The sequence below is a fragment of the Pogoniulus pusillus genome, chromosome 13 (assembly GCF_015220805.1).
Source record: "Pogoniulus pusillus isolate bPogPus1 chromosome 13, bPogPus1.pri, whole genome shotgun sequence".
NCBI lineage: Eukaryota > Metazoa > Chordata > Aves > Piciformes > Lybiidae > Pogoniulus > Pogoniulus pusillus.
In genome coordinates, this window is record NC_087276.1 from 4,586,654 (window position 1) to 4,604,930 (window position 18,277).

Sequence of the window (18,277 nt, forward strand, 5' to 3'; positions counted from 1 at the left end):
AGTGTGCCTAGGTGGCCATGTGAGCCAACAGCATCTTGGCCTTACCAGCAACAGGGTGGTTAGCAGGGGAAGTGCTTGTTCCTCTGTACTCAGCACTAGTGAGGCTGTGCCTCAAGTACTGGGTTTGGTTTTGAGCCACTCACTACACAAAAGACATTGAGGTGCTAGAGTGTGTTCAGAGAAGGGTGACAAAGTTGGCTTTGAGAACAAGTCTTGTGAGGAGAGGCTGAGGGAACCAGGATTACTCAGGCTGAAGAGGAGGCTGAGGAGAGACCTTATTAAACTTATTTTACCTTATTTCAACTACCATAGAGGAGGTTGTAGTGAGGTTGGGGATATCAGTCTTTGCTCCCTAGTATTAGGTGCTAGAACAAATTGCCTCAAATTGTGCCAGGAGAGTCACCTCCCTGCTTTAGACTGGGTGTTAGGAAGATGTTAATTTGTTTTTACTGAGAGTGGCCAGGCATTGGAGTAGCCTGCCCAGGAGGTGGTGGAGTCACGTCCCTGGAGGTGTTGAAAAAACATGTAGCTGTGGCACTCTGGGACATGCTTTAATGGCCATGGTGGTTTTAGGTTAATGACCTGAAGGGGCATTGTAGCCAGGTGGGGGGTGGCCTCTTCTCCCAGGTAACCAGCAATAGAACAAGGGGACACAGTCTCAAGTTGTGCCAGGGTAGGTCTAGGCTGGATATTAGGAAGAAGTTCTTCACAGAGAGAGTGATTGGCATTGGAATGGGCTGCCCAGGGAGGTGGTGGAGGCACCGTCCCTGGGGGTCTTCAAGAAAAGACTGGATGAGGCACTTAGTGCCATGGTCTGGTTGACTGGACAGGGCTGGGTGGTAGGTTGGACTGGATGATCTTGGAGGTCCCTTCCAACCTGGTTGATTCTATGATTCTATGATTGGACTCAATGACCTTAGAGGTATTTTCCAATCACAATGATTCTCTTGGTTGTCACTTTGCTCATAGTAGTCCTGTGTAGAGGGACCTGGGGGTCCTGGTGGCTAACAAGTTCACCATGGCACAGCAATGCGCCCTTGTGGCCAAGAAGGCCAATGGGATCCTGGGGTGTATTAGGAAGAGTGTGTCCAGCAGATCAAGGGAGGTTCTGCTTCCCCTCTACCCTGCCCTGCTGAGACCTCATCTTGAATACTGTGTTCAGTTTTGGGCTTCCCAGTTGAAGAGGGACAGGGATCTGCTGGAGAGGGTCCAGTGGAAGGCTACAAGGATGATGAGGGGACTGGAGGGCATGGCTGATGAGGAGAGGCTGAGGGACCTGGGGCTGCTTAGTCTGGAGAAGACTTAGAGGGGATTTGATAAATGTTTATAAGTATCTGAGGGCTGCCAGGAGAGGAGGGACAGGCTCTGCTCACTGCTCCCTGGGATAGGACAAGCAGCAATGGGTGTAAGTTGCAGCACAGGAGGTTCTGCCTCAACACAAGGGGGAACTTCTTTCCGGTGAGGGTCCCAGAGTACTGGCACAGGCTGCCCAGAGAGGCTGTGGAGTCTCCTGTGGAGAATTTCAAGGCCTGTCTGGATGTGTTCCTCTGTAATCTGTGCTAGATTGTGTGGTCCTGCTCTGGCAGGGAGGTTGGACTCGATGATCTCCTTGGGTCCCTTCCAACCCCTAACATCCTCTGAGCCTGTGATAGCACTCCTGATGGCTTCTAGAGGGAGAACTCTCTGAATCGTGACTCTTGGATGTGTATCTCTGTTTCCTTGAAAACCCTTTTTGCTGGAGCAACTCTCACTGAACACAAATTGAAAGGAAAAGTGCTGGGGGGAAAAAAAAAACCAACAAACATTTTATTCCTAGTAAAACATAGCTTCAGTGGTAAGTGGAGCATTTGTGGCCCTTGTGCACACAATGACTGCTCCACTTGCAATCTGTTTTGAGTAGCTTCAACCACAATTCAAATCCACATTTAACTGTCCTGGGTTTATAGCTGAACAAATGAGGCACGAATGTGGAACTATCCGAAGGTGACTAGTGCTTTAGCTTATCAACACTTTAACAGTCAGTGCTCTGAAAAATAAAGAGGGTCTTGAGAGCTGTGGTTACATAAATACCTTAAAAGGTGAGGGTTCTGGTTTTGGTAGTGTATTTACAGAAGAAGTAGTAAAAATTGAACACAATTCCTTAGCCTCAAATTCAGATCGTTGTCTTACCAGGTCTTATATTCACTATTCAAGTTCACTCGTTTTTATTACCATACTGCTGTTTCCTTTCCATTAATAGTAGAAAATGATCTATTTTCTTCAGCTACTTGAATTGGAGCTTTAATACTTTTAACTGCTCTTAGAAATGAATTGTGACTACAAATAGAGCTTTTAAAGGATCCATTATCTCAGCTAACCTTATTTCCTTACCTAATCTGCTGTTAAATGGATTTGCAACTCTTTGTTGCTGATGAAAGCCCAATTAACAGGTCTTTGGCAGTCTAGTTCAATACTGCCATCGTAAAGGACTTTGATCTTCATCGTTTTTGTCATGAGGTTGTTAACAGTTACATTTGCCTTTCCCTCAAACAACACAGGGTGAGATTTTTACCTTGGGAAATTCAGCTGCAGGGCTCTAAGGCGTTTGTATCTTTGTGGGTCTGTATCTAAAAGGATAAATGTGTGTAAGATGCTGTGTAAGTGCACCTACTCTTTCTGCTGTACTTGCCAGTTCTAACAGGAAATGCTTCGTGGTGCCCACAGGTGTGGTTTCTTTGCCTTTCCCAACCCTCCCAGCTCACCTCATTCCCTGTGCACGAAGGCGGTGGACTCTAGTGTGACAGTTCTGTTGTTTCAAGCCATTTACACCAAACTTACTACCTGTACATGGGTGGATGAGGCTCAGCAGATCCTTTAGCTCTCAGCCTCTCCAAAACAGAGGAGCAGTGTTGCACAGTTCCAAACGATGATCAGACCTCTTTAAACCTTTTAACATGTTCATCTCCACACAAGTTCGGCTTTGGCTGCCCACTTCTGTTTCACTTGCTAGCCGTGCTTCAGGCATACCTGGCACCTACTGATCTTTCTCCTCTGTTCTTGGCCTTCCTTGAGAGTCCCTGGTCTGGGGGCTGATGCAAACTGCAGCTCGGGCAGCACGGTCGTTAGCCAGAAGCTGTATTCGTTAGCAAAAAACTGGCACGTCCCCCGCTGGCCCTGGCATTCGATGAATGGAGCTGATCTGAAGTCTTCTAGGCAGCTTCCAGGTGACATTAGGGACTGCCCACCACCCTGATCACCAGAGCCGGTGTGCTGGAAAGAACAGGGAAAGAATTTGCTAAGTGTGTGAAGAAATACAGACGTGGTGTTAATCTGTCACCTCCTGACTGTATTTGCTTTTAACTGTACTATTTCTTTTGGTGATCTTAGGCTGGAGTTAGCTTCCTGTGCTGGAGCAAATCTTCATGTGCTCTGCAGTAAGTTGACCTCAGAAGCCTAGAGCCAGCTCATTCACTTTCCTGGTACTTAGAAGAAAAGGATAATCCAGGTCAGTTCTGAGCATCCCTATTATCTAAGCTGCTGTGAATGGAACTGGAGGGTAGCATTAAAAAGCCCTGGGCTTTGTTTCTGAGAGGTGTCTTTGTAGGTGAAGATCCTGTTGTTTATTAAAGGCCAACAAGCAAAGTCTTTGGGACTGGGAGAAATGGGGAGCTTAGGCTGTGACTTCAGTCTGTAAAGCTACAGGTGAATTCTGCAGTTTGGAACTAGCCCTGATCTCATTTCTTTTTGTGTATTTCTGTGTATATCCAGCTACTGGATAGTTTGCTTTGCAGAGGTAGAAGTCTTTCGTCCTTTGCAACACTCCAGCTGTATGAAAGACGCTTGCATGTGTGCTAGTTTGAAGCAGGGTAGAATGTTTTGGTGAGAAGAACTAGATTACAGGCTGTGAAAGGAAAACAATGGGGATGTCTACTCCCCTCAGAGTCTTGCTGAAGAAGAAAGGAAAACATTAGATAACACTCTCACCATTTTGTCTCACACTCTGCCTTGAGCTTCTGACTGAGTTGCATCTCCCTAACCTCACCTTCCATTTTGCCTAACCCACTTTTGCTTCATAACCTCTTGGCTGAACCTCTGTTCTTCTTTAGGACTGGGGTAAGGTTGAGAGGGGCAGGGGGAAGGTGCAGGGGTGGTTGAGAGCCCCTCCTGGGGACTCAGGTTTCTGGGAGGGCTGTTGTGTTTCTGTGTTACCCTTTACCTTGTCTATTTCTGTCTATAACTGTATATACTGTAACTATCTGCTTGTCTATTGTGCCAGCTGTAAATATAATCTTCATTCATATTCTCAGAGCCGGCTGAGACTAGTCTGGGTAACTTCTAAAGTGGGGGGGGCAGTTCTGGGCCCCCAGTTTAGGAGGGACATTGAGATGCTTGAGTGTGTCCAGAGAAGGGCGACGAGGCTGGGGAGAGGCCTTGAGCACAGCCCTACGAGGAGAGGCTGAGGGAGCTGGGATTGGTTAGCCTGGAGAAGAGGAGGCTCAGGGGAGACCTCATTGCTGTCTACAGCTACCTGAGGGGTGGTTGTGGCCAGGAGGAGGTTGCTCTCTTCTCTCAGGTGGCCAGCACCAGAACAAGAGGACACAGCCTCAGGCTGTGCCAGGGGAAATTTAGGCTGGAGGTGAGGAGAAAGTTCTTCACTGAGAGAGTCATTGGGCACTGGAATGGGCTGCCCGGGGAGGTGGTGGAGTCGCCGTCCCTGGAGCTGTTCAAGGCAGGACTGGACGTGGCACTTGGTGCCATGGTCTGGCCTTGAGCTCTGTGCTAAAGGGTTGGACTTGATGACCTGTGAGGTCTCTTCCAACCCTGATGATACTGTGAGACTGTGATCACAGCATTGGATGCCCAGACTTACCATCAGAAAGGAATATCCTATCCAGAGGCTTCTCCAGTTGCTGGGGCAGGGGGGAATGGACTGGTCCTGGCTGTGCACTGCCACTGCCTGCGCTGGGGCCTCACACACGGCACACCTGCTGATGTAGGGCTCGATCTCCTCTTCTGAGAGCGGTGCCGTGGGCAAAGGGGCAGCGCTGGACAGCCAGTAAGACTTGTCGTTCCGGCTGGCGTAGTAACAGACTTGGTTGATGTTGCAGTAAGCAAAGGGCATGGTATTGAACATGGGGAGACAAGAGCCTGCCAAGCCTGGAAGTAACAACAACAAGGAGGATCATTCCACTTCATTCTTGGTAAGCTGAAAAGAGGATTTGGTGTACTGCACACACAATTGAACAGGAGGTTTGTAGTGCACCAAACTCCCAGGTTCTTGACCTAAAGCAACTTCTACTGATAACAGAATCTTTTCCTTCCGAGAAGTAGCTACCTTTGACCAATGATACTTAATTGTCTCAACCCAGCATTTAGATCATGGCCAACAGTTACAACAACAAATTTCTTAGCTGTGCCAATGCTAAGGTGGTAGCTGGAATGGAATAGAATAGAATCAACCAGGTTGGAAGAGACCTCCAAGCTCATCCAGTTCAACCTCTCATCCAGCCAACCAGACCATGACACTAAGTGCTTCATCCAGTCTTTCCTGAACACCTCCAGGGATGGCGACTCCACCACCTCCCTGGGCAGCCCATTCCAATGGCAACTGGATGTGGCATGCTTAAGAAGAGATGAGCTGTTTGCATGCTTGTGAGGAGCAGTGAGAAGCTGACCACTGATAAATAGAAAGCTGTGGTGCAGTACAGCAAGCTGCTGCTACCAGGGTGCTGAGTTGAAACCTACTGTGTACCAGAAAGGTTTCAGAGCCTCTCAAAGGGAAAGATGAGGGGATTTTGCAGTCAGTCCTATGCAGCTTTCATCAGGCAGACAGCAGTGGGAATTAGGCAGTGACTAAAGTGCACTTCAGCACACTGCAGAGGTGAAGTTCCTTTGCCAGAACAAGCCCATGATAATTTATTTAGCTGTTAATAATCACTGCAGATAAGTTCTGCTTTGAACTCTGTGTGATGTCTTAGTTCTGTAAGACCCCCCCCAAAGCCCTAATGCCCTCCTTAAAGACATGATCTTTCTACACAGAGGCCAGCTTTGTTTACCACTGATAATATTCCATTCCACTACTAATAAAGGATCTGGATTTTCCTTACTCAGAAAATGTCTCTGGAAGTAACACACTGGTCACAGGAAAGAGAGACTTCATTTTCTCTTGAGTCTTATTTTCATTGCTTTTATGAGGCATTCTGTTACCAACTGGCACTCCTGGGGAGTGCCAAATGCACAATGGTGAAAACATCTCCAAATGACACTGCTGTACTAAAAATATATCTTTTTATTGCTGTTTGCTACCACTTTTGTTGCTGCTGTTGTTGTATCCTGCTTATTAGGTCCTTGATCTTTCCTCCCAGGAGATTTCTTTGCCTCTTGTAGAACAAGTCAAAAAGGGCCAGGACATACCTTTTGTACAAATTGCCTCTCATCAGTTTCTGAGGTTGGACATCAGGCAGCTTATTTAGAGAGCTAATTCTACACAGAATTGTAGAAAGAATGATGTGAGGCATCAAAAAGGGCTGTCTTTGGGAGAAACTGGGCTCTGTCTCTTCCAAAAAAACACCTTCTGAGTCTTAAAGCAGACAATTGGGCTGTACACACATGATTTTGTTTGTAAAGCATATTTGCACTACACAAATGTATCCACCTGAGCTACCCAGCTCTTTTCCCAAGCTGTCTCTGCAGCAAAAAGGAGCAGATCCTCCAGGGAGTTATTTCAGAGTAGCTAGATGAAATTCCTGCTCTAGGAAAATCTCCTCAGTGAGCTCAAAGACAGCCCAGAATGACTAGCGAGGGTGAGTGAGGGAAACCACTCATCTCCCCAACATCTACTCACACTTACTTAGAGGTAGGAAAGACTTTTAAATGGGTCACATAACAGGACAGAATAACCACATTCATCATACTCAGTGCAAATCAGCTTTGAGCCTGTAGAAAGCAGGTATTTGCTGATGCTGTGGTGTGCTGGATTTGACTTGACTTCCACTGCACAGACCACACCAGCTCAGACCTTAACTGGAGGGCAATTGTGTGCTACAGTACATACCAAGATCTTGATTATGAGCTTTCTCTTGTCCTTCCAGGTACAGCAGACTGTAGCCAGTCCATAATTTGGGCATCCCCTGTGGACATAGCGGTTCTCTGTCCGACTGACTGTGAAGGACAAGCAAGAAGCCACTTGCAGATCTAATGTGGGGGCCTGGTGGTCCTGGGATACCAGTCTGGCCAGGAGGACCTTAGACACAGGAGAGAAGGTAGAGAAATGTACTTGTCTGTGCACATAGCAAGTGGGAGCTTTTATCTTTCACTGTACTTAAGTGTTCAGTAAGGGGCTCCTGATAACTTCCTAGGTGGTCATGGGCAACAGTGACACCAGTAGACTCAAGTTATCCTTCTAGTGGGACAGCAGTGGAACCCTGGGCAGTTGGCCTTGTATCATGGCTCTGTCCTGTGCTGGTAGAATTGTGTGAACCAAGGTGGGCAATCATTTCTCACTCGCTAGGATGACTTCACTAGACTGAAGTTGAATACATGCAGTAACAGTCTGTGGCCTTTCTTCAACTGGCTTAAACCCTTAATTCATTAAGTAGCAGGCACAGTTAAAATACCCTTCTAATTACTCACAGCCAGGGCTCTCTTAGCCCGGGCTCAGAAAGGCAGACCTGGTGATTTGTGGTGTTGCTGCGTGTGTGCTAATTGCCTTTCTGGTCAATAATGGATGCTAAGATAAGAAGACTTAGCAAAAGAAAATTGATGTGTTATAAAATCATTCACAGGTGTCACTGTCAGTGCCAGAACTGAGAGGGGCAAAGAAATGCCATGGCATCTCAGGCTAGAGGTGGATGTGCCCATGTGTGATGGGGGGAGCAGAGAGAAAACTTAGTCCCTGCATCACCTTGCACGTCCCTTGTCCAAAGGCCGTTCCAGACTTACCTTGCGGCCCGGTGTATCCTTGCTCTCCTCTGTTCCCTTGGTCACCTGGTGGCCCAGGTGCCCCTGGTAAGCCATCCTGGCCTGGCAGGCCACGTGACCCTTCTTCCCCTTTTTGTCCTAGATGAAGGAAAGTGACATGTTTTAAATGCAGCCTTGTGAAACCCAAAGGTTACAGCACACAAAGGGCAAGTCAGCAGAGCTGCCACCACCAAGAAATGAGGCTGCAGGGCAGAGAGGGGCAGAAGTGCTTCTCCTGGGAATTGTCTTCACAGCTGATTTGCTTTGAGGCCACAGTAGTGGCTCAGAGACAGGATTTCAGCAACAGCAGCTGCTGCTGAGGTGTTATGTCCTCTCTACAGAACTTCAGTGATTTACAGCTGAAATCAAAGCACTGCCACACAGTACTGTGAGAAGCCTCTTGCAGAACTGCCATCAGTAACCTGCACCATGTAAGGAGCTGTAATTTATCCTAGGGCAGGCCTTCATCTTTTAGGACCCAAGTCAGCCAAGTCTTTAACCATAGTGATGCAGATATTGGAGCACTTGCAGACCTGGACTGCCCCTGGTGAGGAAGGGGAAGGCCAGGGCTGTGTTTAAGCTCCTGATGGCCACAGCAAAGCAAAACTGACCCAGTTTGTAATCTACATGGCTGAAATAGACATCCAGGCTTTCCAAAGACAAGCTTACCTTGGGGCCCAGGGTGGCCTATTGGCCCTGGTATTCCTACAGAGCCATCTTCTCCTCTTTGCCCTGCCTCCCCAGGAGGCCCTGGGATTGCAGGGCAGGAATCATCTGTTTTTCCTGGTTCACCAGGGTCACCTAGAACGTGTGAAAGGGAAGCAAATCAGACAGAAGATGAGTTAATAACTCCCAGATGAAAAACCAGTGTCACTGTTGGCAGGCTTAGCTTTCACTATTTGGAAATCTGGAGTTCTGGAGTTTCACTGCTTTTGATTTTGCTCTTGGTGTTTTAGTAGAGCAAGTATGTGCTAGCCAGTATATGCCACCTGATGTGTTTCGAGTATTTGGCACACAGTTTTTGTCTTGATGTGCCCCAAACTGATTTGGGTTGCAGTCTAAAGGGTACCCAACTTCAGTGTAAACACCTTGGCAGTATTTTGCCTGCTCTGTGGATGCAGATGCATCAGTAACCAAGCAAAAAAAGCTTAATTCCTGACACTCACTTAAGAGAAAATGTGTCCATTCTTTATTTTTTATTAGAATCATAGAAGCAGTCAGGGTTGGAAGGCACCACAAGGATCAGCCAGTTCCAACCCCCTTGCCATGGGCAGGGACACCCTACCCTAGAGCAGGCTGCCCATAGCCTCAGCCATCCTGGCCTTAAGCACCTCCAGGGACAAGGCCTCAGCCACCTCCCTGGGCAACCCTTTCCAGGCTCTCACCACTCTCGTGGTGCACTGAAGCTACCAGAAGCTATTTGCTATATGTAGGTTCAGACAAAATCATCACTGGATCAGTTTTAGTCACACAGAGTTCAGATTGCTCTGGCTGGCTGTGCTCACTACCAGTGTGACAAAATGCAGAACCCTTTTCTTGTAGCTGTATCTACTCTTCCTAGTGACCAAGCCCAGGATGCTCTCCAGTAAGAGTGAAATATCCCTCCAGAAGGAAGCCCCCATGAAAAGAACAATCAATAGTCACAATTTACCTGTGAGACCTGAAGGATGTGAAGAACGGAAAGCAGATGGCGACCATTGCAGGGCAGGCAGGAGCAAGTTTTAGGCATGTAAAATAGAGTAAAGGATGGAATGAGAAGGGAAATGTCTGACTTGAGGTAACAGCAGAAACAAAGACACAGCTCAGAAAATTGCACACAACTCAGACAAGAAACTGTTTAAATTGTGTGCATGCAATTAGGTCCTCTCTGTAAAGATCACAGTTACAACTGAGTGACAAGGAGAGCAACAGGTTCACAACTACCTGTGGGACCTCTGGGACCAGGTTTTCCTTGAAAACCTTGGTCTCCATGTTGTCCTGTAGCACCAGGTGGCCCCTGTGGGCCATGGATTCCCATAGGACCTGGAAAGAAAACAGTTGTGTGGTTACATGGGATTGCTTTCTGAGGTGAATGCATAGATAAGGTGAAGTCTGGCTGCTTGAGTAACAAAAAATGCTTGAGGCAGTTCAGCTCTGTCTCTCAGGTAGAACTGCAGATTTCCCTCTTCTCTCCTTGGTCTTGAACTGAATTCAATGTATGACTTCCCTTTTCATAGAGACTGGAAGGGACTGGTGTAGATAGAACTTGTAGAGTGTGTGGGAGGAGCACAGCACCTAGATGGCTGTTTTCAAACAAAAGGACCTGTGGAAAGCCTAAAGCTATTGAGAGGTGGCAGATGTGAGACTGTGTTCAAATACTTCTGCACCTTCCATACTTTCACAAGACCCTTGCAGAGGAGGGAGGTTTACTTCACATGGTAGAGCAAAAACATTCTGCCTCGTGTTGAGGCTGGCAGGGAAGTCTTCTGCAAGTTGCTGGAAGCACAATATGTGAAGCTGACTCTACTCTGACCTTCTGTTCTTATTGGTAGGTAACAGAGCACAGCTATGAAATTTCATAGAATTTATCATGTTGGAAGAGACCTCCAAGATCATCCAGTCCAACCCAGCACCCAGCCCTAGCCAATCAACCAGACCATGGCACTAAGTGGTTCATCCAGGGTTTTCTTCAACACCTCCAGGCATGGTGACTCCACCACCTCCCTGGGCAGCCCATTCCAATGCCAATCACTCTCTCTGCCAACAACTTCCTCCTCACATCCAGCCTAGACCTCCCCAGCACAACTTGAGAGTCTGTCCCCTTGTTCTGTTGCTGCTTGCCTGGCAGAAGAGACCAACTCCCACCTGGCTACAGCCTCCCTTCAGGTAGTTGTAGACAGCAATGAGGTCTGCCCTGAGCCTCCTCTTCTGCAGGCTGCACACCCCCAGCTCGCTCAGCCTCTCCTCACAGGGCTGTGCTCCAGGCCACTCACCAGCTTCCTTGCCCTTTTCTGGACACCTTCCAGCACCTCAACATCTCTCTTGAATTGAGGAGCCCAGAACTGGACACAGTACTCAAGGTGTGGCCTGAACAGTGCTGAGTACAGGGGCAGAAGAACCTCCCTTGTCCTGCTGGCCACACTGCTCCTGAGCCAGCCCAGGATGCCATTGGCTCTGCTGCCCACCTGGGCACACTGCTGCCTCATCTTCTGCTACTCTCTACCAGCAGCTCCAGGTCCCTTTCTTCCTGGCTGCTCTTCAGCCACTCAGTCCCCATCCTGTAGTGCTGCTTGGGGTTGTTGTGGCCAAAGTGTAGAACCCTGCACTTGGCCTTGTTCAGTCTCATCCCATTGGCCTCTGCCCACCCATCCAGCCTGTCAGAGTCCCTCTGCAGGGCTCTCCTACCCTCCAAAATTTCCAGTCTCCCCCTTTTTCATAGAATCATAGAATAGTTTAGGTTGGAAGGGACCTCAAGGATCATCCAGTTCCAACCCCCTGCCATAGGCAGGGACACCTCCCTCTAGAACAGGTTGCTCAAGGCCTTTTTTGTCTGGTCTGGCTCTGCCTGCAGTGGCAGTTCCCTGTGCTCAAGGCTCAGCTGCACAGGGCCAGGTGTTAGTGACAAACGTTGTGCATCATACATTACCCTTTGGGCCTTCTCTTCCTTGGTTCCCTGGAAGGCCTCTGGCTCCTTGCTGCCCTGGCTGCCCAGGATTGCCTGGTGCCCCTGGAAAACCAGGATCTCCAGGATCTCCTCGCACAAAGATAGTCTGTCCAGGAGGACCAGGGTTCCCAGGATGACCTGTTGGAAAGGAATGTTATACTTGATACATGCACAAAGCACAAACTTTCATCAGAGGTCAGAACAACTTGAGAGAGCTCCATCTGAGGACCAGGATCTATAGAATAGAATAGAATGGAATCAACCAGGTTGGAAGAGACCTCCAAGCTCATCCAGTCCAACCTAGCATCCAGCCCTATCCAGTCAACTGGACCATGGCACTAAGTGCCTCATCCAGGCTTTTCTGGATCCCTGGCAGCCCCTGCTTGTAACTGAAGTGGGGTCTGTGCACATGCTTACAGAAGAGTTGGCAGCTTGAGTGTTCCCAGGGCTGGAACTGAACTGGAAAGCTTTTTGTGGGTTTACCAACAGCAGTTTCTGGACAGCTGTTGCATCCTTCTTGCTAGAAAGAGAGGTCAGTAACCTTGTTTCTGTTTGCTTCTGTGGAAAGGGAGCTGTCTTGTAGCAGGAGGCCTTGTACAGAATTACCACAGAAGCTAGAAAATGAAGCTGGAGATCTTCCTTTCATTCCTTGCTCTGGTGATCTCTCCAGTGCTCACTGAGGTACTGGCTGCTTTCTCCATTCCCCATGCACTTTTATGTGGTATTGCAGTGGCTCCCAGGAGCCTCAGGGTTTGAAGTTTCTTTTTTTCACTTCATCAAGTTTAAATTTTTGGTTTCAATACCTCTGATTCCATCCAAACCAGGTGGTCCTTGATCACCAGGAGGGCCAGGAGAAGCACTATCAGGACATCTTCCCCTAGGTCCACTGGGTCCAGCTGGGCCTCTTCTACCTAAAGGATGACATTTTCCACAGAGAATTCAAACACTCAACCAGAGCAAACCAAACAAACCCCAGGATGTTTTCCAGGTGGCAGAAGCAAGTTACTAACTTGCTGCCAGGTGAAGCCATGGGGGTAGCCTGTGCTCTCACTTGTCCCCTGAGCACAGCAGTGCTTAGCTTAGTGCAGGGAGCTTGTAAAATGTGTCCTTCCTTCTGTGAAGTCTGCTGAACCTCAAGGCTGCATCCTCACAGGCTGGCAGCTGCCACAAGCACCTGCCTTGGCCCAGATTACAACAGTGGGATGTGATTGTTTGAGAGTTACCTGCCCTCCCTCTCTTATGAAATCACCCAGACTAGGCTCAGCTGGCTAGAGGTTAAGGAATGAAGCTTTATATTCACAGCTTAGCACAATATACAAGCAGATAGTTGCAATCTATACAGCTATAGACAGAAATAGACAAGTTAAAAGTAATCCAGAAACACAACAGCCCTCCCAGAAACCTGAGTCCCCAGCAGGGGCTCCCAACCACCCTTCCCCCTTCTTTCCCTGCCTCTATCTTACCCAGAGTTTGCCTTACGTGCAAGATGAGGTTGGAGGATCAGCAGCAAAGGGGAGGTTAGAAGCAGAAGGATTAGTTACACAGAAGCAGCCCAGGGCACCTCTGTGACAGAGACACACAACTGACTGTCCTGCTCTGTCTTATCTATGCTTGTGTTCTTGTTCTTACCCATCTCAGCAAGCCTGTGTGTGCAGCAGACATCACCACTGTTTCCTTTTCACAGCCTAGCATCTAATTTTTCCCATTAGAATATTCCAGCTAGCCTCAAACCAGCACATTGGAGAAATGCTAAAAATGTCAGCTGAGTGGGGGCTGTGAAATCATTCTGCATGAAACAGGGTAAGTTCCTGAGGCTGCCCAAGTTCACTGTTTTCTATTCTCATTCTTTCCTCTCCCATAGCATAATGAACAAGAGAAGCTGGGGTCACTGTTTCATCATGTAACATCAGCATTTTAGTGTAGCAAATGTTTTTAGGTGGGGAAGCTTATGACAGAATCACAGAATAAGCCAGGTTGGAAGAGACCTCCACGATCATCCAGTCCAACCTAGCACCCAGCCCTGGCCAATCAACCAGACCAGGGCACTAAAGGCCTCATCCAGTCTTTTCTTCAACACCTCCAGGGATGGTGACTCCACCACCTCCCTGGGCAGCCCATTCCAATGCCAATCACTCTCTCTGCCAACAACTTCCTCCTAACATCCAGCCTATACTTCCTCTGCCACAGCTTGAGACTGTGTCCCCTTGTTCTGTTGGTGGTTGCCTGGCAGAAGAGACCAACCCCACCTGGCTACAACCTCCCTTCAGGTAGTTGCAGACAGCAATGAGGTCACCCCTGAGCCTCCTCTTTTCCTGGCTGCACACCCCCAGCTCCCTCAGCTTCGCCTCACAGGGCTGTGCTCCAGGCCCCTCACCAGCTTTGTTGCCCTTCTGTGGACACCTTCCAGCACCTCAACATCTCTCTTGAATTGAGGAGCCCAGGGGTGGACACAGCACTCAAGGTGTGGCCTGAGCAGTGCTGAGTACAGGGGCAGAATAACCTCCTATGTCCTACTGGCCACACTGTTCCTAGGCCAGGCCAGGATGCTCTTTGCTCTCTTGGCCAGTGTTGATCACAACCAGGGTAATACCCTTTATGAGCTCTATTTTGCCTCTGCAAAGCAGCACTAAGGAGAAAACCCCTCTTACCTGGGAATCCTGGGAATCCCTGTTCTCCAGGGGGGCCTGGAATCGAAATGCCAGGCCATCCAGGTTCACCTCTGTCTCCCTTTGGTCCAAGTTCTCCCGGGTATCCTGGAGGCCCTGTCTCACTTTGACCTTTATAGGAAAACAATCCCATACATAAAGCATGCAGTGAGTACAAATACAGATGTGCAGAATGGAAATACCACCTGCAGATGTTCCTCCTTGCATGGCTTGCCTAGTGCTGTTTTTCTGGTGCTCTCTTGGAAGCTGCACAGAGTTTTGTTGAATCTGGCCCTAATTCATCTCTGTTAAAGAAAGTAATCTCTGCTTTTAATGCTCTTTTTTCAGGGGTTGTCTTATCCAGCATTGTCATTACCTCTGACTTGAGGTATGGTCCTAAATGTAGTTTCCTGTCAGCACAAACTTGTAATCTCCAGGTAGATGGAGAGGTGGTGTTTTTGAACAGTGATTCAAAACCACCTTGGAAAGTTGCAAATGGATCAGCATGAGTGGAATCCAGATTCCTCTTGAATTTGTGGCACAGCTCCCACAGATGTTAATGGGCTTGGGATTTCAAAGTTTCCTTCTAATTTGTTAGTTTCATCTTCTACATATAGAAAACCTGGAGACTTGGCTGTCCTTTGAGTCATCTGCACTGAACACTTTCAGTTTATAAACAGGCTTGAAAGGATCCAACAAAACTATGTGGTGAATGGTAGTTAGGAAGTTTCCTGCACTCAGCTGCAGGTGTGTCACCAGGCATACTTACTTGGTCTGAAAGTTTGTCTGAGCCTGAATGATGTCTTCTGGCAGGGCAAACATCTGACATGCAGCAGTCCCTGCATGTTCAGTCACTTAAGAGAAGATTTTCTGTTCCCTTATTTACCTGGAGCTCCTGCAGAACCTCTTTGACCTTTTAGTCCATCCAAGCCATCCAATCCAGGCAGTCCAGGAAGACCTGAGGAATATTAGAGATGTGACAGGGTGCCACACTCATCTTTTACTGTCACAATTAAACATTATGCCTCTTTCCTTTTGCCAACACATTCTGAATCAAGAGGGTATTTGCTGAAGCTGATTCTTATTTGCCCCTAAGTGCAGCCTTTTTGAAAAGGAAAATCTGAGACCAGCCGTGACAACACTTTGACATTAGAGCAACCAGAAAAGTGTATCTTTGATACTAAAACTGGCTCCCCAGGAAGGTGGTTTGGATGTGGTGTTTGGGGATATGGTTTAGGGGTGAACTCTGTTAGAGTAGGGTCAACGGTTGAGACTTGGTCATCCCACAGATCTTTGCATAGAATCAGCCAGGTTGGAGGAGGCCTCCAAGCTCATCCAGTCCAACCTAGCACCCAGCCCTAGCCAGTCAACCAGACCATGGCACTAAGTGCCTCAGCCAGGCTTTGCTTGAACATCTCCAGGGACAGTGACTCCACCACCTCCCTGGGCAGCCCATTCCAATGCCAATCACTCTCTCTGACAACAACTTCCTCCTAACATCCAGCCTAGACCTGTCCTGCCACAACTTGAGACTGTGTCCCCTTGTTCTGTTGCTGGTTGTCTGGCAGAAGAGACCAACTCCACCTGGCTACAGCCTCTCCTCATAGGGAGTTGTAGACAGCAATGATGTCCAACCTGAATGAATGATTTAATCCTTTAGGTATTTCAATGCTACAGCTAGCAGCAGGAGCTCAGTATGGGACTAATTCACTCTCTCATGAACCTCATGCCTGTGGCCAGGTTATTGCTGCTACCTGTGATTAGTCTCCAGCATTAGCAGTGTTATCTCTATGTGACCAGGCAACTGGGATGCAGGCACTACTTAAAATAACTGTGAAGCTGTCACTTCTTTACAGCTTCTCTTCCATTTTTAAGCCAAATTTAATCTAGCTGTGCTAGAAAGGAGTGAAATTATCACCCACCTTCTTTTCCCTGGTCCTGCAGGTCTCACACCGAACTCTGCTTTTTTGCATCACTCTATTACAAAAAGCCTTTAAAGTGACAGCAGAGTCTTTGAAGACAACAAATCTGTAGTTGAGAGCTGTGCTGACATGGATAGTACAGAGCAGCTTTGTCCCTAGTGATGTTCTTTAGGTGACCAGACCACAGGCTGAGTATTGATGGCACTGTTGTAACTTTTGCTGTATAATCTGTGCTTTTTGGCAAGTTGCTGGAACACAAGTAAAAACAGATGGCAATTTATCTGTTTCACCTGCTGAACTAATCTGAGATGGTGTTTGGTGAAAGGTGAAGTCTCTCCCTGTCATTAGCAGCGTGTACTTTCCTAAGCTGTATAGCTGAGTATCAGCTGTGAAGATGTACACATCAGCTGCAGCCAGCAGCCTGTCACCTGGTGATAGGAGCAGACCTGGCAAAAGGAGTGGGTTGTTTAGTAGCAGGTTCTAAGGAGATTTCAAAGTGCTAAACTGACTTGGGATGCTTCTTGCTCCAGAGGGGGGCAGATTGGAGTGGACACAGATCACAAGAAGCTGAATCATCCTGTCAGTGCCTGCCCTGTCTCTCTTCCAGCGAGACCTGTGATGACTGGAGAGTTGGGTGAGGAGAGTGAAACACAACACGGGCAAGTGCAGAGTCTTGCAACTCTGTGGACCAGTGTAGGCTGTGGGCTGATCTGCTGGAAGAGCAGCATAGGGAAAAAGGGCCTGGGAGTCCTGGTGGACAGAAGGATGCCTGTGAGCCACCAATGTGCCCAAAAAAGCCACTGGCATCCTGGGGTGTATTAGCAGGAGTGCGGTTGATATGTCAAGAGAGGTTCTCCTCCCCCTCTACACTGCCCTGGTGAGGCTGCATCTGGAATATTGTGTCTAGTTCTGGGCCCCTCGGTTCAAGAAGGACCTCAGGGAACTGCTTGAAAGAATCCTTCATTTTCTTTGTGGCTCTGCACTGGAAGTGAAACATCTTCCTTATGAGGCAAGGCTGAGGCAGCTGGGTCTCTTTAGCTTGGAGTAGACTGAGAGGTGACCTCATTGGTGTTTGTAAATATGTGAAGAGTGTCTGAAGGACAGAGCCAGACTCTGTGCAGTGATGTCCAATGATAGGACAAGAGGCAACGGGTGCAAGCTGGAGCAGAGGAGGTTCCATGAGAACATAAGGAAAACTTTCCCTGTGAGGCTGACAAAGCTGTGGACCAGGCTGCCCAGAGAGGCTGTGGAGTCTCCTTCTCTGGAATCACTCCAAACCTGTTTGCATTTGTTCCTGTGTGACCTGCTCTAGGTGGTTCTGCTCTGACAGAGGGCTTGGACTAGACAATCTTCTGAGGTCCCTTCCAACCCCTAATTTCCTGTGATTCCACCTTTGCTGCTTGTCTGTGCTTAATTTCCTTCCCCCCCACCACCCCGGGGAAGGTCCTCCCATGTAGGATTTCCAGTCCAGCTGTAGTGTTGCTGTGTCTTGTTTGTTTGTTTGTTTTCCAACAGTCTGATTTATCTTTCTGTCTGTCTCCTATTCCCCATCTAGCTACTTGCTGATACAGATGGAAGTTCTGTTTCAGTTCCTGTACTAGACCCCAGCCTGTCCTGCAGTGCATGAATCACAGGGACAGCAACATAAATGTCCTTCATCAGCTGTTTCACCTGCCAAATTTAAAGGTCCTTAGTTCAAAGATGGGTCATCTGAGACAGGAAAAATAGAAGGGCACTGGAGTTATCTAATGGACACACCAAGAATACATAATCCCACATCTTTGTTCTCAGAAACTGATGAATTATTGTAGTTAAATTGTAACAAAGGAATAAAAAGAAAGGGGAAAAAATTAAACTAAGCCCAGCCTGTGTCAAACACCTCTCTGGAAAAAAAAACTCCAGCAGATTGTTTGAAGAGCTGCAAGGCATTGATAATGTAATCCCTTTTCTAATATGGGATATTAATAATCCAGCCTGTAATATCTTCTATGCCCTTAATTAGCTGCTCTTTAACTTTTCATGATGCTCCAGGCTTCAGACCTGCTTTCTGGAGCCTGCCTGTGCTTCAGGCACGTTTCCATGTTCACATTTATTGCATGCCAACCTGGGGGATTTAACAGTGGCATTTT

General features: G+C 47.9%; 1 protein-coding gene across 1 annotated transcript in view; it reads right to left on the bottom strand.

The window, feature by feature from the left end:
- Positions 1–1,761: 1,761 nt before the first annotated feature.
- The window catches only part of COL4A4 (collagen type IV alpha 4 chain), a 93,348-nt gene continuing 76,832 nt past the window's right edge, over positions 1,762–18,277 (bottom strand). The window contains exons 38-47 of the mRNA XM_064152804.1: positions 15,113–15,184; positions 14,230–14,358; positions 12,385–12,492; positions 11,564–11,719; positions 9,862–9,960; positions 8,608–8,739; positions 7,921–8,037; positions 7,034–7,222; positions 4,850–5,136; positions 1,762–3,249 (exon numbers count right to left, since the gene is read on the bottom strand). Coding sequence (XP_064008874.1) covers positions 2,986–3,249; positions 4,850–5,136; positions 7,034–7,222; positions 7,921–8,037; positions 8,608–8,739; positions 9,862–9,960; positions 11,564–11,719; positions 12,385–12,492; positions 14,230–14,358; positions 15,113–15,184 — 1,553 coding nt within the window. The 3' untranslated portion in view covers positions 1,762–2,985. The remainder of the gene's footprint in view (positions 3,250–4,849; positions 5,137–7,033; positions 7,223–7,920; positions 8,038–8,607; positions 8,740–9,861; positions 9,961–11,563; positions 11,720–12,384; positions 12,493–14,229; positions 14,359–15,112; positions 15,185–18,277) is intronic.